This window comes from Hemitrygon akajei, chromosome 16 (assembly GCF_048418815.1).
Source record: "Hemitrygon akajei chromosome 16, sHemAka1.3, whole genome shotgun sequence".
In the NCBI taxonomy this organism is placed as follows: Eukaryota; Metazoa; Chordata; class Chondrichthyes; order Myliobatiformes; family Dasyatidae; genus Hemitrygon; species Hemitrygon akajei.
In genome coordinates, this window is record NC_133139.1 from 62272712 (window position 1) to 62299510 (window position 26799).

A 26799-nucleotide genomic window follows, 5' to 3' on the forward strand; every position below is an offset into this window, starting at 1 on the left:
GCAGGTTAGGCAGCTTCTATGGAGAGGAGGCCCCTCCTTTTCTTTTCCTTTGGTTCACTCTCCTCTCCCATAAGATTTCTCCAGTCCTGCCAGCTTGTATTCCTACCCTTCCATCCCACCACCTTATTCTGTCTTTCACCTTCCCTTTCAGTCCTGATGAAGGGTCTCTGCCTGAAATGCTGACTGTTTATTTACCCTCCATAGGTAGCTCCTGACCTCCTGAATTCATCCACCATTTAGTGCATGTTCCTCTGGATTTCCAGCATTTGCAGAGTATCTTGTGTTTATGGAATATGCAGGGCTGCATGCAGAAGAATATTTTAACATTTCCTTTACTCTTATTCAGAGCTATTACAGAAAGGTGTAACCACCATTGCAAATCAGGAAGGTTGGGTCGGGCATCCTCTTGATCCGATTGGGTGTCTATGCAGAACATTGCTCGAGGCTTGCAAGATGGATGATGAGAGCTCAGTGTTATTCACAGGTAAATACTCCAGTCTTTTCAGAGTTAAAGTTGTGAGTTTTGTTCATAAACCATAAGATCATAAGTTATAGGTACAGAATTAGGCCATTTGGCCAATTGAGTCTGCTCTATCATTCCTTTAGTGGCTGATTTATTATCTCTCTCAACCCAGTTCTCTTGTCTTCTCACCGTAACTTTTGATGCCCATACTGATCAAGACCCCATCAACCTCCGTTTTACATACACCAATAATTTGGTCTCCACAGTTGTCCGTAGCAATGAATTACAGAGATTCACCACCCTCTGGCTAAAGAAATGCCTCTTTGTCTTCTTTCTAAATGGAAGTCCTTGTATTCTGAGGATGTACCCTCTGGTCCTAGACTCTCCAACCCCCCCCCGTAGGAAATGTCCTCTCCATATCCACTCTATCTAAGCCTTTCAGTATTTGATAGGTTTCAATGAGATCCCCTCTCATCTTTCTAAACTCCAGTAAGTTTAGAGTTTCTAAACTCCAGTAAGTACCAGCCCAGAGCTGTCAAACACTCCAAAACTGTTAACCCTTTCACTCCTGGGTTTATTTGCATGAACCTCCTCTGGACCACCTTTGGTGTCAGCACATCCTTAGATAAGGGGCCCAAAACTGCTCTCAAAAACCTGTACAGTTATCTGCTTGAAGCAAGGCAATAAATGGGATGCCACAAGTAGCCTAGTTAGAGGATGTGTTTCGATGCTGGTGAACAAATATAAATCTTGTTCTGTGCTGTATCCATGCTATGCAATGAACTTGATTGAAGGATAGGACCAATTGTCATATGAGGGGCACCTACAGATGTGTTTTCTTGTCAGATGATTCCCAAAAGGAGAGGGAAAGGTGGGTGTTGCTCTTCCAACCAACTGAGACTGCACAAGACCTAGGGAATGGAAAGTTGGCAGTAAGTTATATTTTAAGTAATTTAAGACTGATCAAGTAGTCCCTCCATGTTGCAGCTACATCTTTCCTTATCTTTTAGTTATTAGCAGTCATGTAAATTTCTTTGCAGCTTATTAATGGAACAGACTCAGGTTTAATATCGCTGACAATATGTAGTGAAATTTGTTTTATGGCAGCAGTGCAGTGCAAATAGACAAAGTTGATTGGATGATCTGGAGTTTATCTTTTAGTGAATGAAAGGTCTGTTCAAGACTGGGATATGAGCTATGCTTGAGATTGGTTTGTGTTCTTAGGCTTTTGTACCTTCCACCTAAGGAACGGAGGGAGAGTGACCAGGGTGGGAGGAGTCCTTGATTGTATTGGCTATGATACTGAGACAGGGATGTGTAGACTGAACCGGAGGGAAGGTGGCTGATTTGGGTGTTGAGGTTAGCTGTCTTCACAATGGTCTGCAATGCCTTGTGTCTTGGGCAGAGTAGTTGCAATACCAAGCTGTAGACTATTGAAGCTTTGAGGAATCAGGAATATAAGGATCAAACAAGAAAACAGTGCTTGAGAGAAAGAACTCTGATCTATTCATATTTTAAAGCTTCTTGGAAGACAATGCAGTGGTTGTGAGCAAATGTATTGATCATCAAGTGGGGCTTCTCCGTTCTGACATATTTCCTACTGGAAATGATTTGTGTAAGTAATTTGGATGTGAAATTTTTTAGCAGGAAAAGCCCAAGTCAGTTTGCTAAATATAAGATGTTTAGAAATCTGCACAGACCTCAAATTTGTTGGCTTTTAGGGGCATGTATACCCACCCTTGCTCTTGTGTCATGTGTCTGTGCTCACATCCTTTAAGTACTTAATGAGGTGTTGCTGTATATTTGGTTAGAGATACCTCACTGTCCACTCTGTGCACAGTTCTGTTTTAAAGATTAGTTTTATTTCTCACCTACGCATCAAAGGACAGTGAAATGCGTCACTTGTTGGATTGTGTTGCCACTGTTGCAGCACCAGGAGTGGCATGCCAGCAACTCATTAACCCAAACCCCTATGTCTGGAGCGTGGGAAGAAACCAAAGCGCCCAGAGAATATTCACAAGGTCATAGGGAGACGTGCAAGCTCCTTACAGATGCTGTGGAATTGAACCCCAATATTCCAGCTTTTGCTGCACTACTTATTGTGCTGCTCCTAACAATCTTTATTGTATTTATGTGAATGCCTTCTCCCTCTACTTTCATACAAATGCATAAGTGATTGTTAAATTTTCTAACAGTAACTAAACTGGCCAAGTATGACGTTTTGTTGTTCCCAGATTCGATAAATGATATTCGCAAGCCGATCTATCAGCACTTTCCAGTTCCAGGCAGCAGCAACACCGGGGAGTCTTATTATGCACTTGCACTTGAAGTGGCACTAATAGGATTAGGGCAGCAGCGGCTAATGCCAGAAGGTCTGTATGCTCAGGACAAAGTGTGTCGGAATGAAGAACAGCTTGTATCAATGCTGTCACAAATGGAATTTGACGAACGGCTCGTTCAAGTATTGCGAAAACAAGCTGTCTTATTACTGGAAGGTAAAAAAGATTTAAAGATATTTATTACTACTTTATCAATATCTGCTCTTACCCCATCCTCCCCCCACCCTACCGGTGATAGGGTTCCTCTTGTCCTCACATACCACCCCACTAGCCTGTGCGTCCAGCACATAATTCTCAGAAACTTCTGTCGCCTCCAATGAGATCCCACCACCAAGCACATCTTTCCCTCTTCCTCCCCCCCCCACCCCCACTTTCTACTTTCTCTGGGGATTGGTCTCTATGTGACTCCCTTGTCCATTCATCCCTCCCCACTGATCTCCCCTCCTGGCATTTATCTTTGCAAGCAGAACAAGTGCTACACCTGCGCCTACACCACCTCCCTCACTACCATTCAGGACCCTAAACAGTCCTTCCAGGTGAGGCGACATTTCACCTGTAAGTCTGTTGGGGCCATCTACTGTGTCCGGTGCTCCCGGTGTGAGACCCAACATAAATTGAGAGACTGCTTCACCGAGCATCTACACTCCCATCTGCCAGAACAAGCGGACACCCATTTTAATTCCACTTCCACTCCCATTCTGATATGGCCATCTGTGGCTGCCCTCTCGTGATGAGGCCACTCTGAAGTTGGAGGAACACCTTGTATTTTGTTTGGGTAGCTTCCAACCTGATAGCATGAGCATCGATTTCTCAAACTACTGGTAATGCTCCCTGCCCACCCTCTCCTTCGCCATTTCCCATTCCATTTTCCCTCCCTGACCTTATCTCCCTACCTGACCCTGACCATCACCTTCCTCTGGTGCTCCTCCCCCCACCCCCACCTTCTTTCTTCCATGGCCTTCTGTCTCTTTCATTAATCAATTTCCCAGCTCTTTACTTCATCCCTCCCCTGTCAGATTTCACTTATCACCTGATGTTTTCCATAGATGCTGCCTGGCCTGCTAGGTTCCACCAGAACTCTGTGTGTTGCTTGGATTTCCGGCATCTGCAGATTTTCTCTTGTTTGTCATTCAATTCACCTCAGACCAGTTTCATTTTATTTACTTCCTGTTCTTTAAAAAAAAACAACAACCTTGAAGATAACTAATTGCATGAATAATCTTGGAGAGGGGGATGTTTTTCCAGAAGGTGGTTATAGGTGGGTTGTGTTTTTTGTGCGATTTGAGTCCCTGTGATATGTCGTCTTTACACTCTGTGTCAAGTGGAGATTTGGAGCCTTTACTGCTCTCCATCTGAAATTGGAGTTGGTGGATATGGGTCAAATTGTAGGAGAATCTGTTGGCTCAGAATTTCCATTGCATAACAAAAGCTCACTGAAGAGTTAACCTTTTAAAAACCGCACTTTCTGCTCTCCACAAAGGTCAATGTGGTTGCTTGGTGCAATAGAACTTGCATGCACTTGCATATGCTCTCCTGCATTTTCATCGTGTGATTCAATTTGTATGCATTATTTGGCCTTAATTTTGTTTTTGCTAGATGTTAGATCAAACCTTCATCTGACCTCTACCCTGTGTGCAGTTTTGTAAAGTGCTCTCTACTAGCGATGTGCAGTTGAATAAGGAGAAAACACCCTCAGTACTGGAGGATAATTGTCTGTGACCTTTCTGGCTACTTGATTTGGTTCTAGAGCAACACAAAAAATGTCTCAGCAAATAAAACAAATCTGAAATCCATATTGTCAGCAACAGGAACATACAGTGTCTTAAAGTATTCAGCCCCCACAACTCTTTTCACATTTTACTGTCTCAGTTTCTAAGTTGAAAATGTATCGAAGTAGGATGTTTTTGAGGTAATCTACAAAGCAGTGTGCATCATTTCAAATAAAAATAAAAATTCTAAAATCTGTCAAGTTACAAAAAATTAAAAATCAAAATTGAGCCGGGAAGTGTTCATGCCCTTTGTAACTAGACTAACTTTCCTCAGATGCAATACTGTATATTGCCTTACAATCTCACCCAATTTGATGTAGAAAATTGGAGGATCACCTGAATAAATACCCCTCACTGTAAGGTCCAATAGTGTTGTAGATTATCAACAGACCAAATCAAAATGAAGACAAAAGAGCTTTCAAGGCAAGTCAGGGAAATGATATTAGTGCTGCACAAATCTGGGGAAGGGTAAAGACCAGCTTGAAGGTACTGAATGTACCTCAGAGCTCAGTGCAGTCCATTGTGAATAAGTGGAGAAAAATATGAATCCACAGCCACACTGCCTAGGTCAGTCTGCCCCTCTAAACTTAGTTGCCGGAGAAGAATGGCACTTATAAGAGAGGCTATGGTGATGCCAACAGTCACCCTGAGGGAGCTGCAGAAGTCAGTGGCTGCAACTGGAGATGAAGTTCATGGCTTCATAATCTCCAAGGCCTTGAATAAAAAGGGTATATTTGGAAGAGTGGCAAGGAAAAAGCTCTTTTTTAAAAAAAAACATACTATACTTGCGAAAGGCTTTGTAAACCGTCACTGTAAAGTTACTGTTAAGATGTGGAAGAAGGTCTTGTGACCAGATGAGACTAAATGGAATTTTTTGGCCTCAACACTAAGTGGTATGTGTGCATCAGCTAGGTAACCCCATCCATGGTGGAAGTAGCATCATGCTATGTGTGAATGCTTTTCAGCAGCAGAGACTGGAAACCAGGTCAGGATTGATGGGAAGATGAATGCTACTAAATACAGAGAGATCCTGGATTAAAAACCTGCTAGCCTCTGCCAAAAAGCTTAAACTGGGGAGGAAATTATTTTTTTCAGCAGGACAGCAGCTCAAAGCACACTGCCAAAGCAACCATGGCGTGGCTTCAAATGAAGAAAATTGATGTCCTTGAGTGGCCCAGTCAAAATCGAACATCTCTAGTAAAACCTCAAGATTGCTGTCCACTGCCATTCCCTGACTAACCAGGCACACCTTGAGCAATTTTGCAACGGGGAATGGACAAATCTTGCTCCATCATATTGTGCAAAGCTAGTAGAGACTTGTTCAGCAAGTCTACTGGCTGTAATGGCTGCAAGAGGTGTTTTAAACAAGTACTGAGTAAAGTACTTTTGAACTGCTGACATTTGAGTTTTTAGTTTTTAAATGCTTTACAATTTTCCTTGTTTTTTGTTCTTTACTGTGGAAAATGGAGCATGTGATTCACAAATAAAAATTCTCCGTTAAACTGATCAAAATCCCTGGTTGTAACGTTCATTTATGTGAACAAAGGGTTGGGGGCCGAATACTTTTACGTATGTAATAGGTGTAGGCCATCTGGCCCATCGAGCCTGCTCTAGCATTCTTTAAGATCATCGCTTTTCTGGCTGTAGACCCATGTGTACCAACCTGCCTTTTTTCGCCAATAACCTTTAATTCCCTTGCTATGAATTGAATTGACTTTATTTCTTACATCCTTCACATACATGAGGAGTAAAAATCTTTACGTTACGTCTCCATCTAAATGTGCAATGTGCAATCATAGTAATTTATAATAAATAGAACAGTCAATGTTATTTAGAGTACACTTAAATCAGCATAAGTTCATCAGTCTGATGGCCTGGTGGAAGAAGCTATCCCAGAGTCTGTTGGTACCGTTGCTGTGGTACTGTTGCCCAGATGGTGGCAGCTGGAACAGATTGTGATTGGGGTGACTCGGGTCCCCAATGATCCTAAGGGCCCCTTTTACACACCTGTCCTTGTAAATGTCCTGAATCATGGGAAGTTCGCAACTACAGATGCGCTGGGCTGTCTGCATCACTCTCCGCAAGAGTCCTGCGATTAAAGGAGGTACAGTTCCCATACCAGGCTGTAATGCAGCCAGTCAGGATGCTCTCAGTTGTGCCCCTGTAGAGAATTCTTAGAATTTGTGGGTGTATATCAAACTTCCTCAACCATCTAGGGTGAAAGAGGTGCTGTTGTGCCTTTTTCACCACACAACTAGTGTGTACAGACCACACGAGGTCCTCAGTGATGTGGATACCAAGGAACTTGAAGCTGTTCACCCTCTCAACCCCAGATCCATTGATGTCAATAGGGGTTAGCCCGCCTCCATTCCTCCTGTAATCCACAACCAGCTCCTTTGTTTTTGGGACATTAAGGGAGAGGTTTATTCTTGACATTACTGTGTCAGAGAGATGATTTCTTTCCTGTAGGCCACCTCGTTATTGTTTGAGATGAGGCCGATCAATATAATGTCGTCAGCAAATTTAATTAACAGATTAGAGCTATAGGTAATACAGTCGTCCAAGAATTTGTTTTAAATATATCTGTATTAGGTAAGCCTATAGACTCCTGGGCTATTATTCTTCAATATATTGCTTGTGGAAGTGGTGGGTGTGGGTTCAATTGCAATAGTGGTCATCAACCTTTTGAAGCCCAAGATCCTCTACCTCAGCCTTAATGAAAGGCAAGATCGACTCCAAATCAATTAGTTACATGCATGCATACTGGGGCAGAAAAGACTGGAAGTAAAACCCCGCAACCCGGAAGTAGAAATAATGTATAAACACCAGGGATACCACCTTTCTTTGCACCGCGGACTGGTTTAATATTGACAATATTCTTGCGGACCGGCTGACGGGGGGCGGGGTGGGGGGGGAGCGGTGTTAAACACGACGGGAATACAGCAATACTCGAAGCAGGTTCCTTATTTCCATTCTATTCCGCAAATTACTTTACGTGGCTCTCAGCACTTACCTGCTGTCCCGCTTGCTCACGTTTTTTCTGCTGGGAAAAAAAAACTCAGCGGGTTTGACTTTAAGTACGGGGTGCTTGGACTCAAGGTACCGAAGCAGGTTTGAGTGCTTCATTGCCTCATTAGACAGCCTCCATGCCCGAGCTCCAGCCTCCTGTCTGCCCGCCGCCAGATGCCTTGGCCAGTTACGTCTGTTCCCGTACCGGGGCTGCGGCGATCGCAGTCCGGAGAGAGCAACCGACCGAGCGAGGAGTGCGACAGGACGTGCGCCCGCTCTCCCCTTGTAGGATCTATCAGCCGACAAAATTTTGTTTCAGTCGATCGCAGCGCAGTAGCTGCTCTGCTACTTACGAAACCCTGAACCCGAATTAGGTCGTCTGTGAATATTTTAGCACCGGGTTCCCCCCGTGTGCTAAACAGGTTTAGAGGCGGCGCCCATCTGTCCGCGCTCCAAGCTGTTAGCAACGGCACTTCTTGCCAGCCGCGTGAGGCGGCCGGTTACCTGAGGCCAACCAGTGATCCCTGACGTGGTTGGGTAATGACCTCGCGTAGGTTCAAGTTCAACAGTGAGCCTGACAGAGAATGAGGAAAGGTGCAGCTGACTCGTATTGTTTCCTTGCAGCCCAGTGGTTGGGGACCAGCGTGTGGCGGAGAGCTACACGCATGTGCACTGGGCAGAAAGAACGGAACTAAAACCCCGCAACCCGGAAACAATCTCTCAACAGTACTTGTGTATTCATTTTTCATTTTTTTTGGAATCTACTGGGAAAGTCTCAAAGATCAACCAGTCAATTGCAATCGGCGGGTTGGCGACCTCTAAATTGCAACATTTAAGAGAAATTTGGATAAATACATGGATGGGAGGGGTATGGATGACTAGTGGAGGTGTGGGACAATGGGACTAGAGACAATAAGTTTGGTATGGACAATGGGCAGAAGGGCCTGTTTCTATGCTGTAGTATTCTATGATTATGTATTTTAGGGAAGTTATCGGACGAGCCCCCTTTTGTTATTGATATGTATTTTCTGTGCAGGATCACCTAGATAGGAGTTGGAATGGAAATGTTTCCCTCCTAACTCCAGACCAAGATTGCTGAAATCAAATGTGTCCTGTTAATGCCATAGTTCAAATGTGAGACCCAGGAATTAAATCATCCAGATTCATGTAGCAAACTATTAGAAATGTACATGGGAGTTGTGGTTCTTGTTATATTGGACAATTGTCATCATCTTTCAGAGATAATGGCACTAAAATTTGTTCTTTTTTTTTCCAAGGAGGTCCATTTAGTGGCCTGGGAGAAGTTGTCCACAGGGAGAGTGTACCCATGCACACCTTTGCAAGATACCTGTTCAAAGCACTCCTGCTTCATGACCCTGATTTGGCATACAAGGTGTCTTTAAGAGCAATGAGGTGGGTGAAACATTTGAACCTTACAACTCATTAAACATTTAATAGTTGTATCCCCCCCCCCCCCCCCACCCAAGTTGTATTTCATTTCAGGAGATCAAATTGAAAGAGAATATGAAACTCTGCAACAAATCTTGTGATATACTAGTACAGAAATGTGGGCTTTGTTTCCACAAGGGCAGTTACTACATTTAATTTACAGAATTGGAACCAGTTTTAGTTTGTGCTGCATTGTTTTACAGCCACAAAGTTAACAAACTTCACAACATGCCAGTGATATTGAACCTGATTTTGATTGTGCAGCTGGCTCACCTAGCCCGCTTTGTGAGATCCACTACATTTACATGGAGAGGACATAGCTTCAGGTGATTGGAGGAATGATCAGAAGACATGGGAGCAGCATTAATCCATTCAGCCCATTGAGTCTGCTCCACCAGTCCATCATGGCTGATTTATTATCACTTTCATCCCCATTCTTCTGCCTTCTCCCTTAAACTTTGGCCTTGCTAATCAAAAACCTGTCAACCTCTGCTTTAAGTATACCCATGACTTTGCCTCCACAGTACTCTGGCAATGAATTCCACAGATTCATAACCCTCTGGCTAAAGAAGTTCCTCCATCTATTTTAAAGGGGATGTCCTTGCATGCTGAGGCTGTGCCCTCTGGTCCTAGACTGCTCCACTAGAGGAAACTTCCTCTCCATGTGCACTCTGTCTACATCTTTCAATATTCAATCAGGTTCAGTGAGATCCTCCATTCATTTAAATTCTAGCAAGTACAGACCCAGAGCTTTCAAATGCTCTTCGTAAGTTATCCCTTTCATTTTCTCATCCTCAAAACTCCTTTGGACCCTCTCCTAAGTCACCACATCGCTTAGATAAGGGGCCCAAAACTGCTATCACTATTCCAAGTGTGGTCTGACTTTATAAAGCCTCAAAATATCAGCGAATGCTAGAGGTAGGGTTTTATTACACAGTGGTGAGTACATGGACAGCCCTACTAGGGGTGGTGGTTGGCAGATACTTTGGGGACATTTATGAAACTCTTAGATAGGCACAGGGTAGAAAAATGGAGGGCTAAGTAGAAAGGAAGGGTTAGATTGTGCTTGGAATAGGGTGAAAGGTTAGCACAGCAGTGAGAGCTGAAGGGACTGTGCTGTAATGTTCTATAAAGAAAAGGGGTTTCCATGCATTAGCTATCTCAGTGCTATTCTGCACTATTTTTAAGTGAAACGCTTTTACAGTGACTCATTGCTGCAGTGCTCCACTCTCCACTTCCCACTTGTTACCTGCGGTTTGTGACACTGTATACACCGAAGTGTGACGCAATTAAAGAGACCCTTCGTGACCCATTTTGACATCCACTGTGGTAAGCCCAAGCCCTTGCATCAATAGGCTGTGGGCTGATGAGATGAGGGGTAACTTCTCTCACAATGCTGCTTATCTTTACGTCAGTTCCCTTGCTTGGCTGCCTGAGCAAGAGAAGTTCTGTAACCACAGACCCAGTTAAATAATCCAAGAGGCTTCCCTCTGTAAACCACTTTTCTTCCAGAGAGCTGTCTCAAAAATGTTTTCCTTCTATTGATCAGTATTCTGGTTGGTTGAATGTTCTTATGAAGGCCTTACACTTGAGCAATGGTTACACTGTCCTGACTTTACAGTATTGCAAAAATTATACAACATGAACAATCCCATTTAGCCCTCCTTCTTTGCAGGCTTTTAACCCTTAAAAAGCCAAATTTTATTCCTTCATGCAAGTGCACCTGAATGTGAAGTTTGTTTCAAATGTTTAAGAACATGTATTGAAAAAGTGGGCTGGAAAATGTAAAGGTATGCAGAACAAGTGTTTTTATGTGGTAGCACAATGAGCATCAGGGCAGTGGTGGAATCCGATAGAATAGTGGCGCTGATGAATGGAGGTATATTGATGTGTCTGTCATGTTGCCATAGTAAGTTTTTCATTACACCTCTTCATACACTCAGTGCCCTCTTTTTTGGGTACCTCCTGTACCTAATAAGTTGCCTCTGAGTGTGCACTTGCACATATGACAGTAGACTTTTGAATTTGTGCAGGTAGAAGACACTTAATTTAATCTTGCAATGTGTTGCAATGTGGTCAATTATGGAAAACTCTGAACAACTCTGAACTCTGAAAACTCTACATAGCACCATCCAGAGACAGAGAAGCAGTTTCAGCGACAGGTTACTATCGATGCAATGCTCCTCAGACAGGATGAAGAGGTCAATACTCCCCAATGCCATTAGGCTTTACAATTCAACCGCCAGGACTTAAGAACTTTTTAAAAGCTATTATTAATGCTTTTTGAGATAGTGATTTAGATGCATATCATATTTTTTACTGAGTTAAGTATTGTATGTTATTAGTTTTGCTACAACAAGTGTATGGGACATTGGAAAAAAAGTTGAATTTCCCCATGGGGATGAATAAAGTATCTATCTATCTATCTATCTATCTATCTATCTATCTATCATGGGCTGATGGGCCTTTTCCTGTGCTGTTTCATCTTCTATAAATTCCTTTGCCATTTTGCTTTAAATTTGCCACAAGTTTTTTTTTTCTAGTTTTCTCCTCACTCAAATAAAGTAAAACTTTTGGTATTTCAAAAAATTTGATTAGATCACACTGCAGGCTCCTCTCCAAGAAGAGCCCACTCTTGTTTTCCCTTTCCTGAAGGGGAAAAAGATCAGAACTGAGCTTTAAGACTGTTCCCTGGGGTTTTAAATGTGCTATCCCAAATAATTTTCAGTACTTCAAAATCTCTCTATTTAACCAGTCTTAACAAAGAGGGTATTAACCTATCACTCTTGAAAGTCGGGTGGTAAATGCAAGAGAATAATAGTACCTCTGTTATCTCTAAGATGGGTGGAGGGGTAGGTAGTGTTGTGGAAGAAGGGAATCTTCAGAAATATTTGGACAGATTGGGAGAATGAGATTGGGTTTCATTTCATCATTAATTCCATTGATAATAACTCCACTGCTCTGTACTTGTTAATAATGCAAATATGTGTATATAACCAGTTACAGAAAAACTAATTTTATTGGAGTGAATTGCTGAGTGTTTTAAATATTTAACTATTATGCATACAAGAATATATGCATTCCCCAGTTTTGCTCCAAAGTTGATTGTCATTGAAGTTCGCTTACAAACCAATTGTTGAATGTCAGATTTTGTGTTTATAAGGAAATCGGCCTTTTCCTAACTTTCTTATCCTTCCTGCAGATTGCCAGTGCTGGAATCAATGGCACCAGCTGGCGATGGTTCTCACCCACATCTGGTCGCATTGGTAGATCCTAGTCGTTACCCACGTTGGTTCATCCTCGGGCACCTTGAAACACAGCAGTGTGAGCTGGCATCCACTATGCTAACAGCTGCAAAAGGTACAGATTGACTTTTGTTTTAAGCTGCTTGATTTGCTACTGTGATTGTAATTGCTGGAAGGAAAATGCCTGTATAACCTGTTCCCATAACAGCAACTTATTTGGGAATGAATGGGGAGTGCTTGTAAAAGAACTGTATAGGCCCTTTACTCCATGATGCTGACCTTTCCACCTACTTCAAAGATCAATCTAACCCTTCCCACATACATAGTCCTTCATTTTTCTATCATCTATCTGTCTTAAGTTTCCTGAATGTCCTTCATGTATCTGCCTCCAACACGACCCCTGGCTGGGTGTTCCACACACCAACCTTTCTGTACCTTTTAAAATAAATAACTACATCTGCCCCCTGAAATCCCCCATATATTTTCCCCCAATCACTTTAAAATTATGCTTCCTCATATTGGCCCTATGCTCATTGGGAAAAATTCTCTGGATGAAGCTGTTGCTCTATATTTCTCCAGAAGGAGAAAGGAAGAAATTGGGATTATCATGCTGCGCCAACCTTTTAACCTACTCTAAAATCAATATAAAGCAACACACATGAAATTCTGGTGGAACACAGCAGACCAGGCAGCACCTATAGGAAGAAGCACCCACCACAGCCCTCCACTTTTTTTTAATCGTCTTTGTGTTTTTATCTAACAGTTTCTCAAATGTCCCTGATGTATCTGCCTCTACCACCACCCCTGGCAGGGTGTTCCATACACCTACCAGTCTGTTTTTTTTTAAAAAAAACAGAATTCTCCAGTCTTTTCTCCAATCACCTCAAATTTAAAGCACCAAACTTGGAGGGGGGGGGGGGGAATAAAATAGAAAATAAAATAATTTACAATTTTGAATAGGAAGGCCTTCTGTTGAACCATTCTGATGTATGGGCCTTTTTGAGATGCTGGCATGTAATCAAATATTGACTGATTTAAGCATGGCTTTGCTTTGGAAGATGGTGTTTATTTAAATCTTAACATGAAAATTTATATAAAATTTGGTTAAAACATGAGATTCTGCAGATGCTGAACATCCACAGCATCATTTGCAAAATGTGGGAGAAACTCAGCAGGTCAGACAGCATCTATGAAAGTGAATAAACAGTTGATGACTGTCTCTTTTCCCCCTTCCTTTCCAGTCCTGATGAAAAGTCGACATTTCAGAACCAAATAGTTTATTCACTTCCATAGAAGCTGCTTGACCTGTCGAGTTAGAAACATAGAAAACCTACAGCACAATACAGGCCCTTCGGCCCACAATATTCTGCTGAACATGTCCCTGCCTTAGAAATTACTCGGGTTACCCATAGCACTCTATTTTTCTAAGCTCCATGTACCTATTCAAAAGTCTCTTAAAAGACCCTATCGTGTCCGCCTCTACCACCGTTGCCGGCGGCCCATTCCACACACTCACCACTCTGTGTTAATAAATAAATAAAAGTAACACTTACCCCTGACATCTCCTCCTGTACCTAGTCCCAAGCACCTTAAACCTGTGCCCTCTTGTGGCAGCCATTTCAACCCTGGGAAAAAGCCTCTGACTATCTACACGATCAATGCATCTTATAATCTTATACACCTCTATCAAGTCACTTCTCATCCTCTGCCACTCAGAGGAGAAAAGGCCAAGTTCACTCAACCTATCCTCATAAGATATGCTCCCCAATCCAGGCAACATCCTTGTAAATCTCCTCTGCACCCTTTCTATGGCTTCCACATCCTTCCTGTAGTGAAGCGGCCAGAGCTGAGCACAGTACTCCAAGTGGGGTCTGTCCGGGGTCCTGTATAGCTGCAACATTACTTCTCGGCTCCTAAATTCAATTCCACGATTGATAAAGGCCAATACACCGTACGCCTTCTTAACCGCAGAGTCAACCTGCGCAGCTGCTTTGAGCATCCTATGGACTCGGACCCCAAGATTCCTCTGATCCTCCACACTGCCAAGTGTCTTACCATTAGTACTATATCCTGCTATCATATTTGACCTACCGAAATGAACCACTTCACATTTATCTGGGTCGAACTCCATCTGCCACTTCTCAGCCCAGTTTTGCATCCTATCGATGTCCTGCTGTAACGTCTGACAGCCCTCCACACTATCCACAACACCTCCAACCTTTGTGTCATCAGCAGACTTACTAACCCATCCCTCCACTTCCTCATTCACGTCATTTATAAAAATCACGAAGAGAAGGGGTCCCAGAACAGATCCCTGAGGCACTCCACTGGTGACTGACCTCCATGCAGAATATGGCCCGTCTACAACCACTATCTGCCTTCTGTGGGCAAGCTAGTTCTGGATCCACAAAGCAATGTCCCCTTGGATCCCATGCCTCCTTACTATCTCAATAAGCCTTGCATGGGGTACCTTATCAAATGCCTTGCTCTAATCCATATACACTACATTGTTCCTTCAGTATTCTGTGTATTGCATAAAATTTAGCTTTGTCACTTACAATGAAACATACAAAATATTGTTCTGTGTCAATGACCAACACAGTCTGAGGTTCCAACATAGCATGCCCAAAATTTATTAAACCTAGCCCATACATTTTTTGGGTGGGTGGGAGGAAACCCACGCGGTCACAGGAAGAACGTACAAACTCCTTACAAGCAGCGGTGGGAATCAAACCCTGACGCTGGGACTGTGAAGTGTTACATTAACTGATACTCTACAGTACCATTTTATACAAACATTGGTAACAACATTCTAAGCCAACCTGGCTCAATGCAGCAATAAACTTCTTATCAGTGAATTCCTATGGTCTACAAGGCCTTCATGGATCTTGACCACTAGTTTTAGCAAAATATGAAAATCCTACAATCATAGGAAATTTGCAGAAGGAAACTATTGGGCCAATGTCAGTTGAGAAAGAGCTCTTCAGCTCAATCCCATGTTTCGTCACTAGTTTTGTTCTTTGCTAGTTGCAGTTGTTGGCAGTTTAAAAGTCAAAGTTTCCATCTCTCACACTACTTTCTCTAGAGCTGGAGCCGTACCATCTAATGGTGAAAACGTTGTCCCTCATCTTCAGTCATCCTACCACTTAACTCTTAGTAGATGGGTTGAAAACCAGGGTACATAGGGAAATAAGTTTGTATATTTAGCATTATTTGCATCAAAATTTTAAAGTATTCCAAATCTGAAGGAAAATAAACTTATCCAATCTTTCAGTCCTGTAAGTGTCCTGAAGTCTGTCTACTTCATCTCCAGTAGAAGTGCATCTACCTGTAGTGTGGTGTCACCATGTTCCAGGAGAGATCGAGCTGTTGGCTGTTTAGTGTCTCCTGTAACTTGCGCAGAACTTCCCTATTCAGTTTGGGTCTTGTTCGGTGGAGAAGGACCACAGTTCTGGGTTCTTGTGCTACTAGGGAGGGAGAAGCCAGGTTGGGTGAGGAAGCCTGTCAGTTATTGTAGTAGTGTACCACCCCAGAGGGCCATGTGAGTGGCCACAAGCCTTTTGGTTCAAAGGCATGTAATAGAACTCTACTGAAAACATTGACTGTGAATGTAAGAATGGAAAGGTATTGTATGGTTAGTTTTCTAAATTTTTATGGTGAAGTTTACTTTGATGTTAAAGAAAAGTTACGCGGCTGGTGGCATAATGACGTCAGCGCTGGACTTCGGGGCGAGAGATCCCAAGTTCGAATCCGGCCGGCTCCCTTGCACGCTCTCCATCCGTGCCTGGGTTGAGTGTTGAGCTAGCAACTTGACCTCGTTTTAAAAAAAAACCCAAAGCAATCACCAAAAAGATCGGTGCAAAAAGCTTGACTCCATTAGGAGTTAAGGACACGGACACACACAGACACACGCACACACAGCCATGCTTGCTGCCAGCATTGTTACACTTAGTGCTAGCTCTTGCCTTCTGTTGTGACTGTAAACTTTTAGATGGTTCTCATTGCTTTCTTTATTCATAGACTGCTCAGGTAATAGTGCCATCAACTGAACCTAGGATTTCAACTAATTTTTAGTGTTTCTGACAAGTCATCATTTTTATAAACCTGGAGTGCCTCGATGATGTTCCTATTCCACACTTAAGAAATTTGACCAATTTTTGCTGATTCTGCATTTTAAAAGCAGAAGCTTAAAGTTACACTAATTATTGCACTGCTTCAGTTCAGCCAGTAGTTTTTCACTCATGGTTCTACTAACTTCAAAAAGCATAAAAATCAAGCTTGTTAATTTTAACATAACTGCCATCGATAACTAGCTGTATCCTTGGTAGATATCAGAATCAGATTTAATATCACTGACGTCATGAAATTTGTTTTGTGGCAGAATTACAGTGCAATATATAAAATATGCTATAAATTAGTCATGCAAAAATAGCGAGGTAGTGTTTATGGGTTGTTCAGTGTCTATTCAGAAATCTGATGGAGGGAAAGAAGCTGTTTCTAAATATGGAAATATTTATAAGCATTTATTTCACAAGATTGTACACATTTCAAAGATGTACAGGTTAGTAAGTCACCAGGGAACATTCGTATGATTAGGTGACTGTTGGTCCAGAAAGGCCTATTAACATTCTGTATCTCTAAATAACAATAGCATTCATTTCTAGTGTTTCCCACTAAAAACACATTTAGCTCAGAACTCCTGTTTTACAGAACTTGCTTTCATAACAATTACTGAAATTCACGGGTTTCCTACAGAGACAAGCCTGTGAAAACGTCAGCTGTGATGTTCCACTTCCACTTTTTTTTTGTTGCTACTTTCATATTCCTTTTTTTCCCCTCAGAGGCCAACATGTAAAGCAGAAAAGGAGATTTCCTTTAAGTACATTTAAGTCAACAAATACTGTAGCATGATTTAAGGGTTGAACATTTGGTTTTGATTCCAAGGTGCATTGAGGTGGACGTTGGTTATATATTGTATTTGTAGAAACTGGGGTCTGTGTGTATTTCATTTTGCACTTACCCAAATGCTAGGCTAGCCTTTCTGCCAGAGCTCCTTCAGATAGAGGACGCGATATAGCACCTTTGTCAGAAGGGGTAGTGTCGTTATAGATGAAAAGGGTGTGTCTACCAGACGGTGTTTGCATGTTGTGTTCTACACTCAGTAGCCATGAATAAAGTAGCTGCTGAGTGCATCTTCATGGTCTGCTGCTGTAGCCCATCCACTTCAAAGTTTGTGCACATTTAGTAATGCTCTTCTGCACACCAATGTTGTAACTCATGGTTACTTTAGTTACTGTTGCCTTTTTTTTGTCAGTCTGGCCATTCTCTGACCTTCTCACTTTTAGGGCCCACAGACTGCTGGATGTCTTCCACACCATTCTCTATAAACTCCAGAGACTTGTTCGTGAGATGCTCAATCCAGTCTGCTTGGCACCAACAATCATTCCACGGTTAAAATCACTTGGATCACATTGCTTTTTCCTCCTGTTGATTAGCCTGAACAACAACTGAGCTCTTGACGAAGGGTCCTGATGAAGGGTCTCGGCCCGAAACGTTGACAGTGCTTCTCCTTATAGATGCTGCCTGGCCTACTTGTGTTCCAGCATTTTGTGTGTGTTAACTGAACCCATGACCATTTCTGTATATTTTTTATGTATTGAGTTGCTGCCACATAATTGGGTAAATAGATATTTGCATTAATCAGCAGGTGTACCCATTAAAGTAGTCACTGAGTCTATGTGCTATGCTTCTAATATCCTGCAGTATATGGAGAATATTCAGCTCACCAGATCCGTCATTTCAGTGGGAATCGTTTCCAGCCTAGTAATTTCAATCAAATATTTATCCAGTGTTGTCACCATTCACTTTTTGGTGGCAAATTCATACATTTAACATCTAATTTTGCAGGATCTTGTGAATTGAAAGCCCGACTAGCAAAGTGGTTAATAAACAGAAGGACTGGACTTCTGATCTAGATACTCAAATATCTAATGCAACATTTGGAAATTTTATTTAAAAAATGTTAAAGTGACTGAAATTACTGCTTTAAAATTCCCTTCCTTCTGGAAAGAAAATGTGGCTCTTTTGATAGTTTCTGATTAGATCACCAATACCATTGACTCTGTACTGCCAGTGAAGTCACCCAACAAGCCACCTTGGAGGGTATTTTAGGAATGGTGATAAATTCCTCCTTGACAGCAACAACCACACCTGCCAGTCATTTAACTAAATAAAAAAATATAATTATTCTTGCAGAAAACTGGTACCTCCACTGAACTAAGGTCTTCAGATTTTACAGTAATTGCTGTAAGTCTGAATCTTTATCTTCGAGTCTTCAGTTTAATTAAAGAGATCACAGTAGGAGATGACAAAGGCAGGCACAATGACTATATTTAAAGAACATTTGGATTGGTGCATGGTTAAGGGGTGGCACAATAGTGTAGAGGTTATTGCAATGCTATACAACACCAGCTATAAGATCGGGGTTTGATTCCTGCTGCTGTCTGTAAGAAGTTTGTACATTCTTCCCATGACTGCATGTGTTTTCTCTGTGCTCCAGTTTCCTCCTGTATTCCAATGACTTACAAGTTAGAGTTTGTAAATCGTAGGCATGCAATGTTGGTGTCAGAAGCATGTTGATACTTGTGGGCTGCCCCTAGCACGATCATCACTAATTTGATAAAAATGATGCATTTCACTGTGTTTTGATGTATATGTGACAAATAAAGCTTATCTAATCTAAACAATAGAGGGATATGGGCCAAACAAAGGAAAATTGGATTGACAGCATCAGTCAGCATGGACCATTTTTCAGACTGTATTTCTCTAAATGACTTCCATTGCATCATGTGTTTAAAATATTCCATACCTAGAGACCTGGGTGGAAAACTGGGCTTGAGTTTTGGGCACCGAGCTATCTTTTTAATGGCTTGATCAATCTATTAATATTTCCTATTTGCAGGAGACCCAAAGTGGCTGCGAGTGGTGTTGGAATCCATTCAGCAGAACATCCATTCTCCATCACTCATTTACAAGCTGGCACAGGATGCTTGCAAGACAGCGACACCTCCCAACTGTGCACCTGATATTACACTCCTCAATGTATCTCTGGAGCTGGGGCTACAGGTGAGATCTTAGTGTATTTACTAATGGTGTTTACAATAAACATGACATTCTGCAGGTGCTAGAAATCCAGAGTGAGATACAATGCTGGAGGAACTCAGCAGGTCAGGCAGCATCTAAGGAAAGGAATGCACAATTCATATTTTGGGTAGAGTTCCTGATGAATTCTTTATAATTGTTAATTTTTTAACCATTAACCAAGTCTACCTGACCAACACACTACCGCATATTCCTAATACATGTTCATGTATCTGGCAAAGAAAGTTGATCCTTCATGAAGAGTCTCAACCAGAAGCATTGACTATTCATTCCTCTCCATAGAAGCTACCTGACCTGCTGAGTTCCTAGAACCTTGGTGTTGCTCTGGTGTTGCCAGAGTCTAACCAGCAACCTAAGCTGCATGAACTTGTATTGCTTTTAAGGAATGTAATAAAATGCCACATAACCCATTGACTGTGAATGTAATGATGAAAGGTATTGCACAGTTTATTCTTGAAAATAATTTTTGATTATGAATAAATTTAATTTGATATTTAAAAAGAAGCTGTGTAATTGAAAGCCCACTCAATTGTTTCCAAACCCACTGTACTGGAACTTGTTTTAATGTAACTATGTAGATGTTAGACTGTAGAACGTTTTCACTGGAATGCATTCACCCTGCAGGTTATGAGGATGACACTATCGACCATGAATTGGCGTCGTCGTGAGATGGTTCGCTGGCTGGTGAGCTGTGCTACAGAAGTTGGTGAGAGTTCACAATGAAAGCATCTCTCCATCCTTCCCTGAAATGCCATAAAACACTAACCTGCATGTCTTGCACAGAAGCAAAGTTGTGGGATTTGTTTTAATTCAAAGATATTTATGCATCTTAATATATGCAGGAAATGGAATTGGGTTTATTATTAACGTATGTCATGAAATTTGTTTTGACACAACAGTAAAGTGCAAAGAAGGAATAGCAAGGTAGTATGAATTGACTGCTCAGAAATCTGATAGTGGAGGGAAGGAAGTTGTTCTACACTGCAATGCATTAGTACTCAGCAGATACCAGTGAAATGCCAGAAATTTCTTTTTAAGGTAGTTTTGGCTGATTAACAGCCAGTACAGATTTGAATTGTGGAGCCCGTGTTCTCATTCCTCACTGATGCTGTGGCGAATTGTAATTCTTAGTCATGTTTAACCCAATTAACTTTGGATGTCCTTGCTCCTGAGATGGATGTTGCCTCTGAATCCATTTAGCTATGGATTAGAGGCAGCCATTTGATTCAGTGCTGGTTTGAGCCAAGTCTGCGCCAGCCTGGATACAGTACTGGAGGGAATGCTGAATGGGTAGACATTTACTTGTGAATTATTTCAAAACTTAAAAGTTCAAAAAATTCTGTTATCAAAGTAGAAGTATGTTAACATATACTACCTTGAGATTCAGTTTATTTGCAGGCATTCACAGTAGAAAAATAGAATAGAATCAATTTTTAAAAAACTACACACAAACGAAGACTGGCAAACAACCAATGTGCAAAAGTTAACAAACTGCAAATAAAAAATAAATAAATACTACTGAGAGCATGAGTTATAGAGCCCTTGAAAGTGAGTCGGTAGGTTGTGGAATTAGTTCAGAGTTGAGGTGAGTGAAATCGTCCACACCAGTTCAAAAACCTCATGGTTGAAGAGTAATAACTACTACTGAACCCGGTGATATGGGACCTTAGGCTCCTGTACTTCCTGCCGGTGGTAGTGAGGAGAGAGTATGGCCTGGATGGTGGGTGTCATTGATGGATGCTGCTTTCTTGTGGCAGTGCTCATTGTAGATGTGCTCAATGGTGGGGAGGGCTTTGACTGGGATGGACTGGGCTGAATCCAGCACTTTTTGTAGGCTTTTCCATTCTTGAGCTTTGGTGTTTCCATATCAAGCTGCAATGCCACCAGTCAGAATATCCTCCACATAGAAGTTTGTCAAGGTTTTGAACCTATTTAAGTTCCCCCCTCCTGCCCTTTTTACTTGAACACATATCAAAGATCAAATGTATGTGCTTGAAAGGCAGGGGGTTCCATTCTGGTATTGTAGCCAACAAATCCCTCATCCAGCACTTGCAGTGTTGTGTGAGAGATTTTGTTGGTGGTTGGGGGGCAAGTGGTGGGTGGTGAAATAGCTGCTGTCTTCTGAAGTAATAGGGTTGGCAAATTTCTACTGCCAGTTAACAATGGGCCTCAAGAACTCTATAATCTTTTATGCCTGTGTCAGTTCTGACAAATGATGAAATTGCCAAAGGCAGTATCCATGGGGAGGAATAAATAGTTGACGTTTTGGGTTGAGACCCTTCATCAGGAATAAGGTGGGATAGGGGAAGGAGTATAAGCTGGCAGGTGAGACCAGATGAGGAGGTAGGTAGGTGGGGGAGGGGTGGGTTGAATTGAGAAGCTGGGATGTGATGGGTAGAAGAGGTAAAGGAGTAAAGGAGGAATCTGATAAGAGAGCGGACCATGGGAGAAAATGAAGGAAGTGGGGAACCAGAGGGAGGTGATGTGTTGGACAGGTGAGGAGATGAGAGGGGTGCCAGAATGGGAAATGGAAAAGGAGTGGAGGTGAAGGAGGGAGTGAAATTACTGTAAGTTGGAGAAATGAAATTGCTTGCAATGTTTGAGTCCTACTCTTGTCTTTGCAGGTGTTTGTGCCTTGATGAACATAATGCAGAACTGGTATTCTCTCTTCACTCCAACCGAGGCTACCACAATCGTAGCTGCCACGGTGACCTCCCATGCCACTGTCTTGCGCCTGAACCTGGACTATACCCAGCGCGAGGAGCTGGATAGTTGTGCCCGGACGGTTGCCCTCCAGTGTACAATGAAAGACCCTCAGAACTGCGCCCTGTCTGCCCTTACTCTGTGTGAGAAGAACCATGTGGCCTTCGAAACAGCGTACCAGATCGTTCTTGACTCGGCCTCCACGGGTATGAGCTACTCACACTTGTTCACCATCGCTCGGTACATGGAGCACAGGGGCTTCCCCATCCGCGCCTACAAAATGGCCAGCTTGGCCCTGTCCCACCTCAGCGTAACTTACAACCAGGACACCCACCCAGCCATCACTGACGTGCTGTGGGCCTGTTCCCTGAGCCACTCACTGGGCAAGAATGAGCTGGCTGCCATAGTACCGTTGGTCATTAAGAGCGTGCAGTGTGCCCCCGTGTTGTCGGACATTCTGCGGAGGTGCACCATGTCTGCCCCTGGCCTGCCTGGCGTTCCTGGCCGGCGGAATTCCGGCAAGCTCATGTCGACGGAAAAGGCCCCCCTTTGCCAGTTGCTCAACGCGACTATCGACGCCTACATTAGCACCACCCACTCACGTCTGACTCACATCAGCCCCCGCCACTATGGCGAGTTCATAGAGTTTCTCAGCAAGGCTCGGGAGACATTCCTGATGGCTCAGGATGGACACATACAATTTACGCAGTTCATAGACAACCTCAAACAGACTTACAAAGGCAAGAAGAAGCTCATGATGCTGGTTCGAGAGCGTTTTGGCTGAAATTCAGGATTGTTCCTTTCCTTAGTCTTCCTTTGTTCTGGTGAACTCCTTTCTATTGATAGAGCCAAAATAACAAAGTCATTCCATGTGCACACTATTGGTGCAGCCATAAATAGGAACTGGTTGTGCCCCAGTCTGAGTCTCAGCAGGGCCTGAGTTTGGAACACTGCCTCTGCACCCTGCCAGACAGGGCTTACAGTTGCTGGAGTTAGGAATCTGGATGTTGTCTTTGGTGGGGATCAGACTGGAATAGGAATACTAAACTAGCAAGGTGTGAGTTATCCCAGCTAAGTGTCCCAAATCATTTCACAGACCCGAGGTTTCTTTGTGATGATGTTCTATGGCAGTCCCTGTTTAGCAATGGTTGTACCTTGTTATTTCAGTGGGCAAGGGTAAAGTCATGAACTCTAAGGGTGGTTAAATGTTTTACAACAGGATTGGCCCCTCCTTTGAGGGTATGATGTGATGGACTCATTGAGTGTTATATGATTCTTTGCTTTCCTGTATGACACCAGTTTGGTCAGACCTGTTTGAAACTCCCACTTCCTGCCCTAGCCCCACTCTCCACCCCTCCAACACAAACCTCGGTGTGCCATAGCTAGTAAGCTGCCTGTGTGTTAATGCTGTTGTTGCTTTGATAGCTCCCAATCTTGAAACCATCCAGCAAAGACCAGCGCTGGAGATGCGGCTGATCTTACACAGGTTCAGTTAAAGAGAGCTCTCCAGAAATTATAGTTCAGAGTTAGAGGGAGGAGTGGAGTGGAGTTTTGGATTTGTCTCTCACTCCCTTGTGATCTATCTCAATAGGTGATGTTGACATTTGGTGCCAAAAAATGGGAGTGTTCTATTCCCAAGCAACACCTTTTCCCACGGTTTCACTCACTATCAGTATTTTTAAATGTTCCTCAAGATTCAATCCTCTTTGCATTTCGCTTGAATTTGTTTTTAACAACTGGAATGCCTTTAAGTTGCATCCTATCGTAATGCTTCCTGCTCAAGCTGCGTGAGGGTCAGTAAATCCTTTTCCCAGCCTAACTACTTACAAGTGTGATCAGTAAGTGAAATGGGGCAGTAACGTATAACTGAACCAGCAAATACTGTTCACAAACAGGATAGTGTCATGCTGAGAAGTCGTAACTATTTTTGTTCTTGCCCAACTCGCTAGTTAAAGAGCAAACACGAGGAAATTTGCAGATGCTGGAAATTCAAACAACAACACACACAAAATGCTGGTGGAACACAGCAGGCCAGGCAGCATCTATAGGGAGAAGTGCTGTCGACGTTTCGGGCCGAGTCCTGACGAAGGATCTTGGCCCAAAACGTCGACAGCACTTCTCCCTATAGATGTTGCCTGGCCTGCTGTGTTCCACCAGCATTTTGTGTGTGTTGTCGCTAGTTAAAGGTTTTTTTTTCCCTCGTGTTCCTGCCCTCTTCTGAAAATTTTTTGGAGCAATCTTAATATTTTTAAGCTAAATTATGCTGTAAATTTAACTTGCTCCGCTGGAATACTCTTGTCAGAAACACTGTGGTAGTTAAAATATTTGTGGAGAAAACACCCTTGGTAATCTTTGCTGTACACTTGGTACAGGGAACCTCTTCCCTTTGTGGTAATTTTTTTTTTACAAGTTGACACCGACCAAAAAAAACTTGGAGACCCTAGTGAATTACCACATGTAACGTACTATACCAAATCTTCTGATGTATACCTCCTTCCAACGCTTTCTCGCTTGTCTCTCTCTTGCCAACAATCTCCTGCCAAACTTGAATTTTGAAAAGGAAGAAGATAACTTAAGCCATTCTGTTCAGGCGAGTGTTTTTTTTTGTAAACCTGTGTGTGCTGTGACTGAGCCCATTCTCAGGGAAGAAGAAAATGCTTTGTAAATAGTATTTTATTTGTCAAATTAATATGAAAAAAGTTAAAACCTTTAATTTATGGAATATGTGTAATATAGTACTTGAATTCCTTTTGTGGGCAAGCAGATTGTCATCTTTAAATTTTTTGATGTATTGCACAGCTGTAGGGTTAAGCTTAAAACAGCTGCTGGTCAGTTTAATTGCTCTTGATTTTTGTACAGTGTATCCTCAATTTTTTGTTAAATATTTATTAAAGTTTGTAAATGGTTTCACTGTTCAGAAATAACCTATTAAGATGAATTTCTGTGTGTTTGTTCATTTGTCACTTCACTGAAGTGTGTGCAGTGAAATCAGCTGTTCATCGAGTAACACACACAAAATGCCAGAGGAACTCAGCAGGTCGGGCAGCATCTTATTGAGGGGCATAAACACTTTTGGGCCTGAGTCTACATGGCGCAGAGCGCCAACATACCTGTCCACTTTGACTTTGTAATCCCAGAGGAAAATGTGGCAGATACTGGAAATCTGAAATAAAATAAAATGCTACAGATTGAGTCCTAGATCAATACAGCACACATCCAGGCCCTTTGGTCCATCCAGTCCATGCCGACCACAGTGCCTGTTACTCTGAACTTCTGTTGAAAGGCAACTGATCTGAAATATTTTACTCCGTTTTTCCCATCAGTACATCTGACCTGACTAAGTTTAGCTTTTTGTGTTGTTTTGACCTTTTGTCCTCCCCTTTGTTTTCACTCTCTTGTCTACCTCGAGCATTATTCTGCCAATTAGTCCTAGAGGGATATAGTGCAACTAGGCAGAATGATGCCAATTAGTCATTGATGGACACAAAGATAAAAATGAACTTTAGTTGTCACATGTACATTGAAACATGCAGTGAAATGTGTCACTTGTGCCTAAACCCAACCTGTACATCTTCATACATCGGAGTGCTTGGAGGAAACCCAAGCAGTCACAGGAGACAGAAAAGCTCCTTACAGACAATGGTAGGAATTGAACCACAATCAATTTCACTGTCGCTGTAAAGCATTGCTTTAACTACTGCACTTCTGTGCCAGCCTTTCAATCAATGCTGACCCAATTGCCCATTATTCAGTTTTATTCTCCCTACATTCCCAACTGACAGCAGCCAATTAGGGCAGCATGGTAGCAAAGTGGTTAACACAACACTTTACAGCATCAGTTGTAATATTCTGGCTACTGTCTGTAAGGTGTTTGTATGTTCCCACTGTGACTGTGTGGGTTTCCTCTGACTGCTCCAATTTCCTCTTGCATTCCAAAGATGTACGGGTTAGGGTTAGGTTGTGTGCATCACTGTGTGTTGACTCTACCCTAACCCTAATGCTGCTCCCACTGTATCATTAATGATTTGATTTGACACAAATGATGCATTTCACTGTGTTGATGTACAAGTTAGAAGTAAAGCTGATCTTTACCAGCCACTAAGTCTTTGGAAGATGAGAGGAAACCCAGATGGTCATAAGAAAGACATGAAGACTCCACACAGGCAGCACCAGAAATCAGAGTTAAACTGGATCACTGGTGCTGTTTGGCCTTGGCTCTCCCAGCCTTGCCATTGTGTTGCCTAATTGTGTTTGGAGTTTAACTGTATCCTGCCTTGGCTTGACAACATTAAACTTGCTTCCACTATGGCGATATGATGTTCAGCCATGCGTTTCTGTCTGAACCATTTTTGGCTGCTTGGTCTCCTGGCTTCTGTACAAATGAAGTAATGTGGGTCAAGGTCAGACGGCTGACGTCAGAACGCAATGAGGACAAAGTGAGGGCAGTGGAGCTGGAGTGACGATAACTAACACTGAGCAGTGAGTGGGCAGTGTGGATGAGTTTCAGGTTGACTGGCTCAGCATGTAAAACCTTATTCCCTGCAGTCACCTATTTAGACCAAGGTACATCGCACACAGCGTGTCAACTAGGAGCAAGGTGAACATGAAATGAACGCGAGAGATTCTGCAGATGCTGGAAATCTAGAGCAAAACACACAATC

At 42.5% G+C, this 26799-nt stretch overlaps 1 protein-coding gene across 2 annotated transcripts in view; it reads left to right on the top strand.

Moving 5' to 3' along the window:
• Positions 1–24167, top strand: part of LOC140740109 (zinc finger SWIM domain-containing protein 5-like) — a 105228-nt gene extending 81061 nt beyond the window's left edge. For both annotated transcript variants that reach the window (XM_073069011.1, XM_073069012.1), the window contains exons 9-15: positions 347–484; positions 2698–2958; positions 8858–8993; positions 12232–12389; positions 19236–19399; positions 20060–20141; positions 22060–24167. In XM_073069011.1, coding sequence (XP_072925112.1) covers positions 347–484; positions 2698–2958; positions 8858–8993; positions 12232–12389; positions 19236–19399; positions 20060–20141; positions 22060–22922 — 1802 coding nt within the window. In that variant the 3' untranslated portion in view covers positions 22923–24167. The remainder of the gene's footprint in view (positions 1–346; positions 485–2697; positions 2959–8857; positions 8994–12231; positions 12390–19235; positions 19400–20059; positions 20142–22059) is intronic.
• The last annotated feature ends 2632 nt before the right edge of the window (positions 24168–26799 follow it).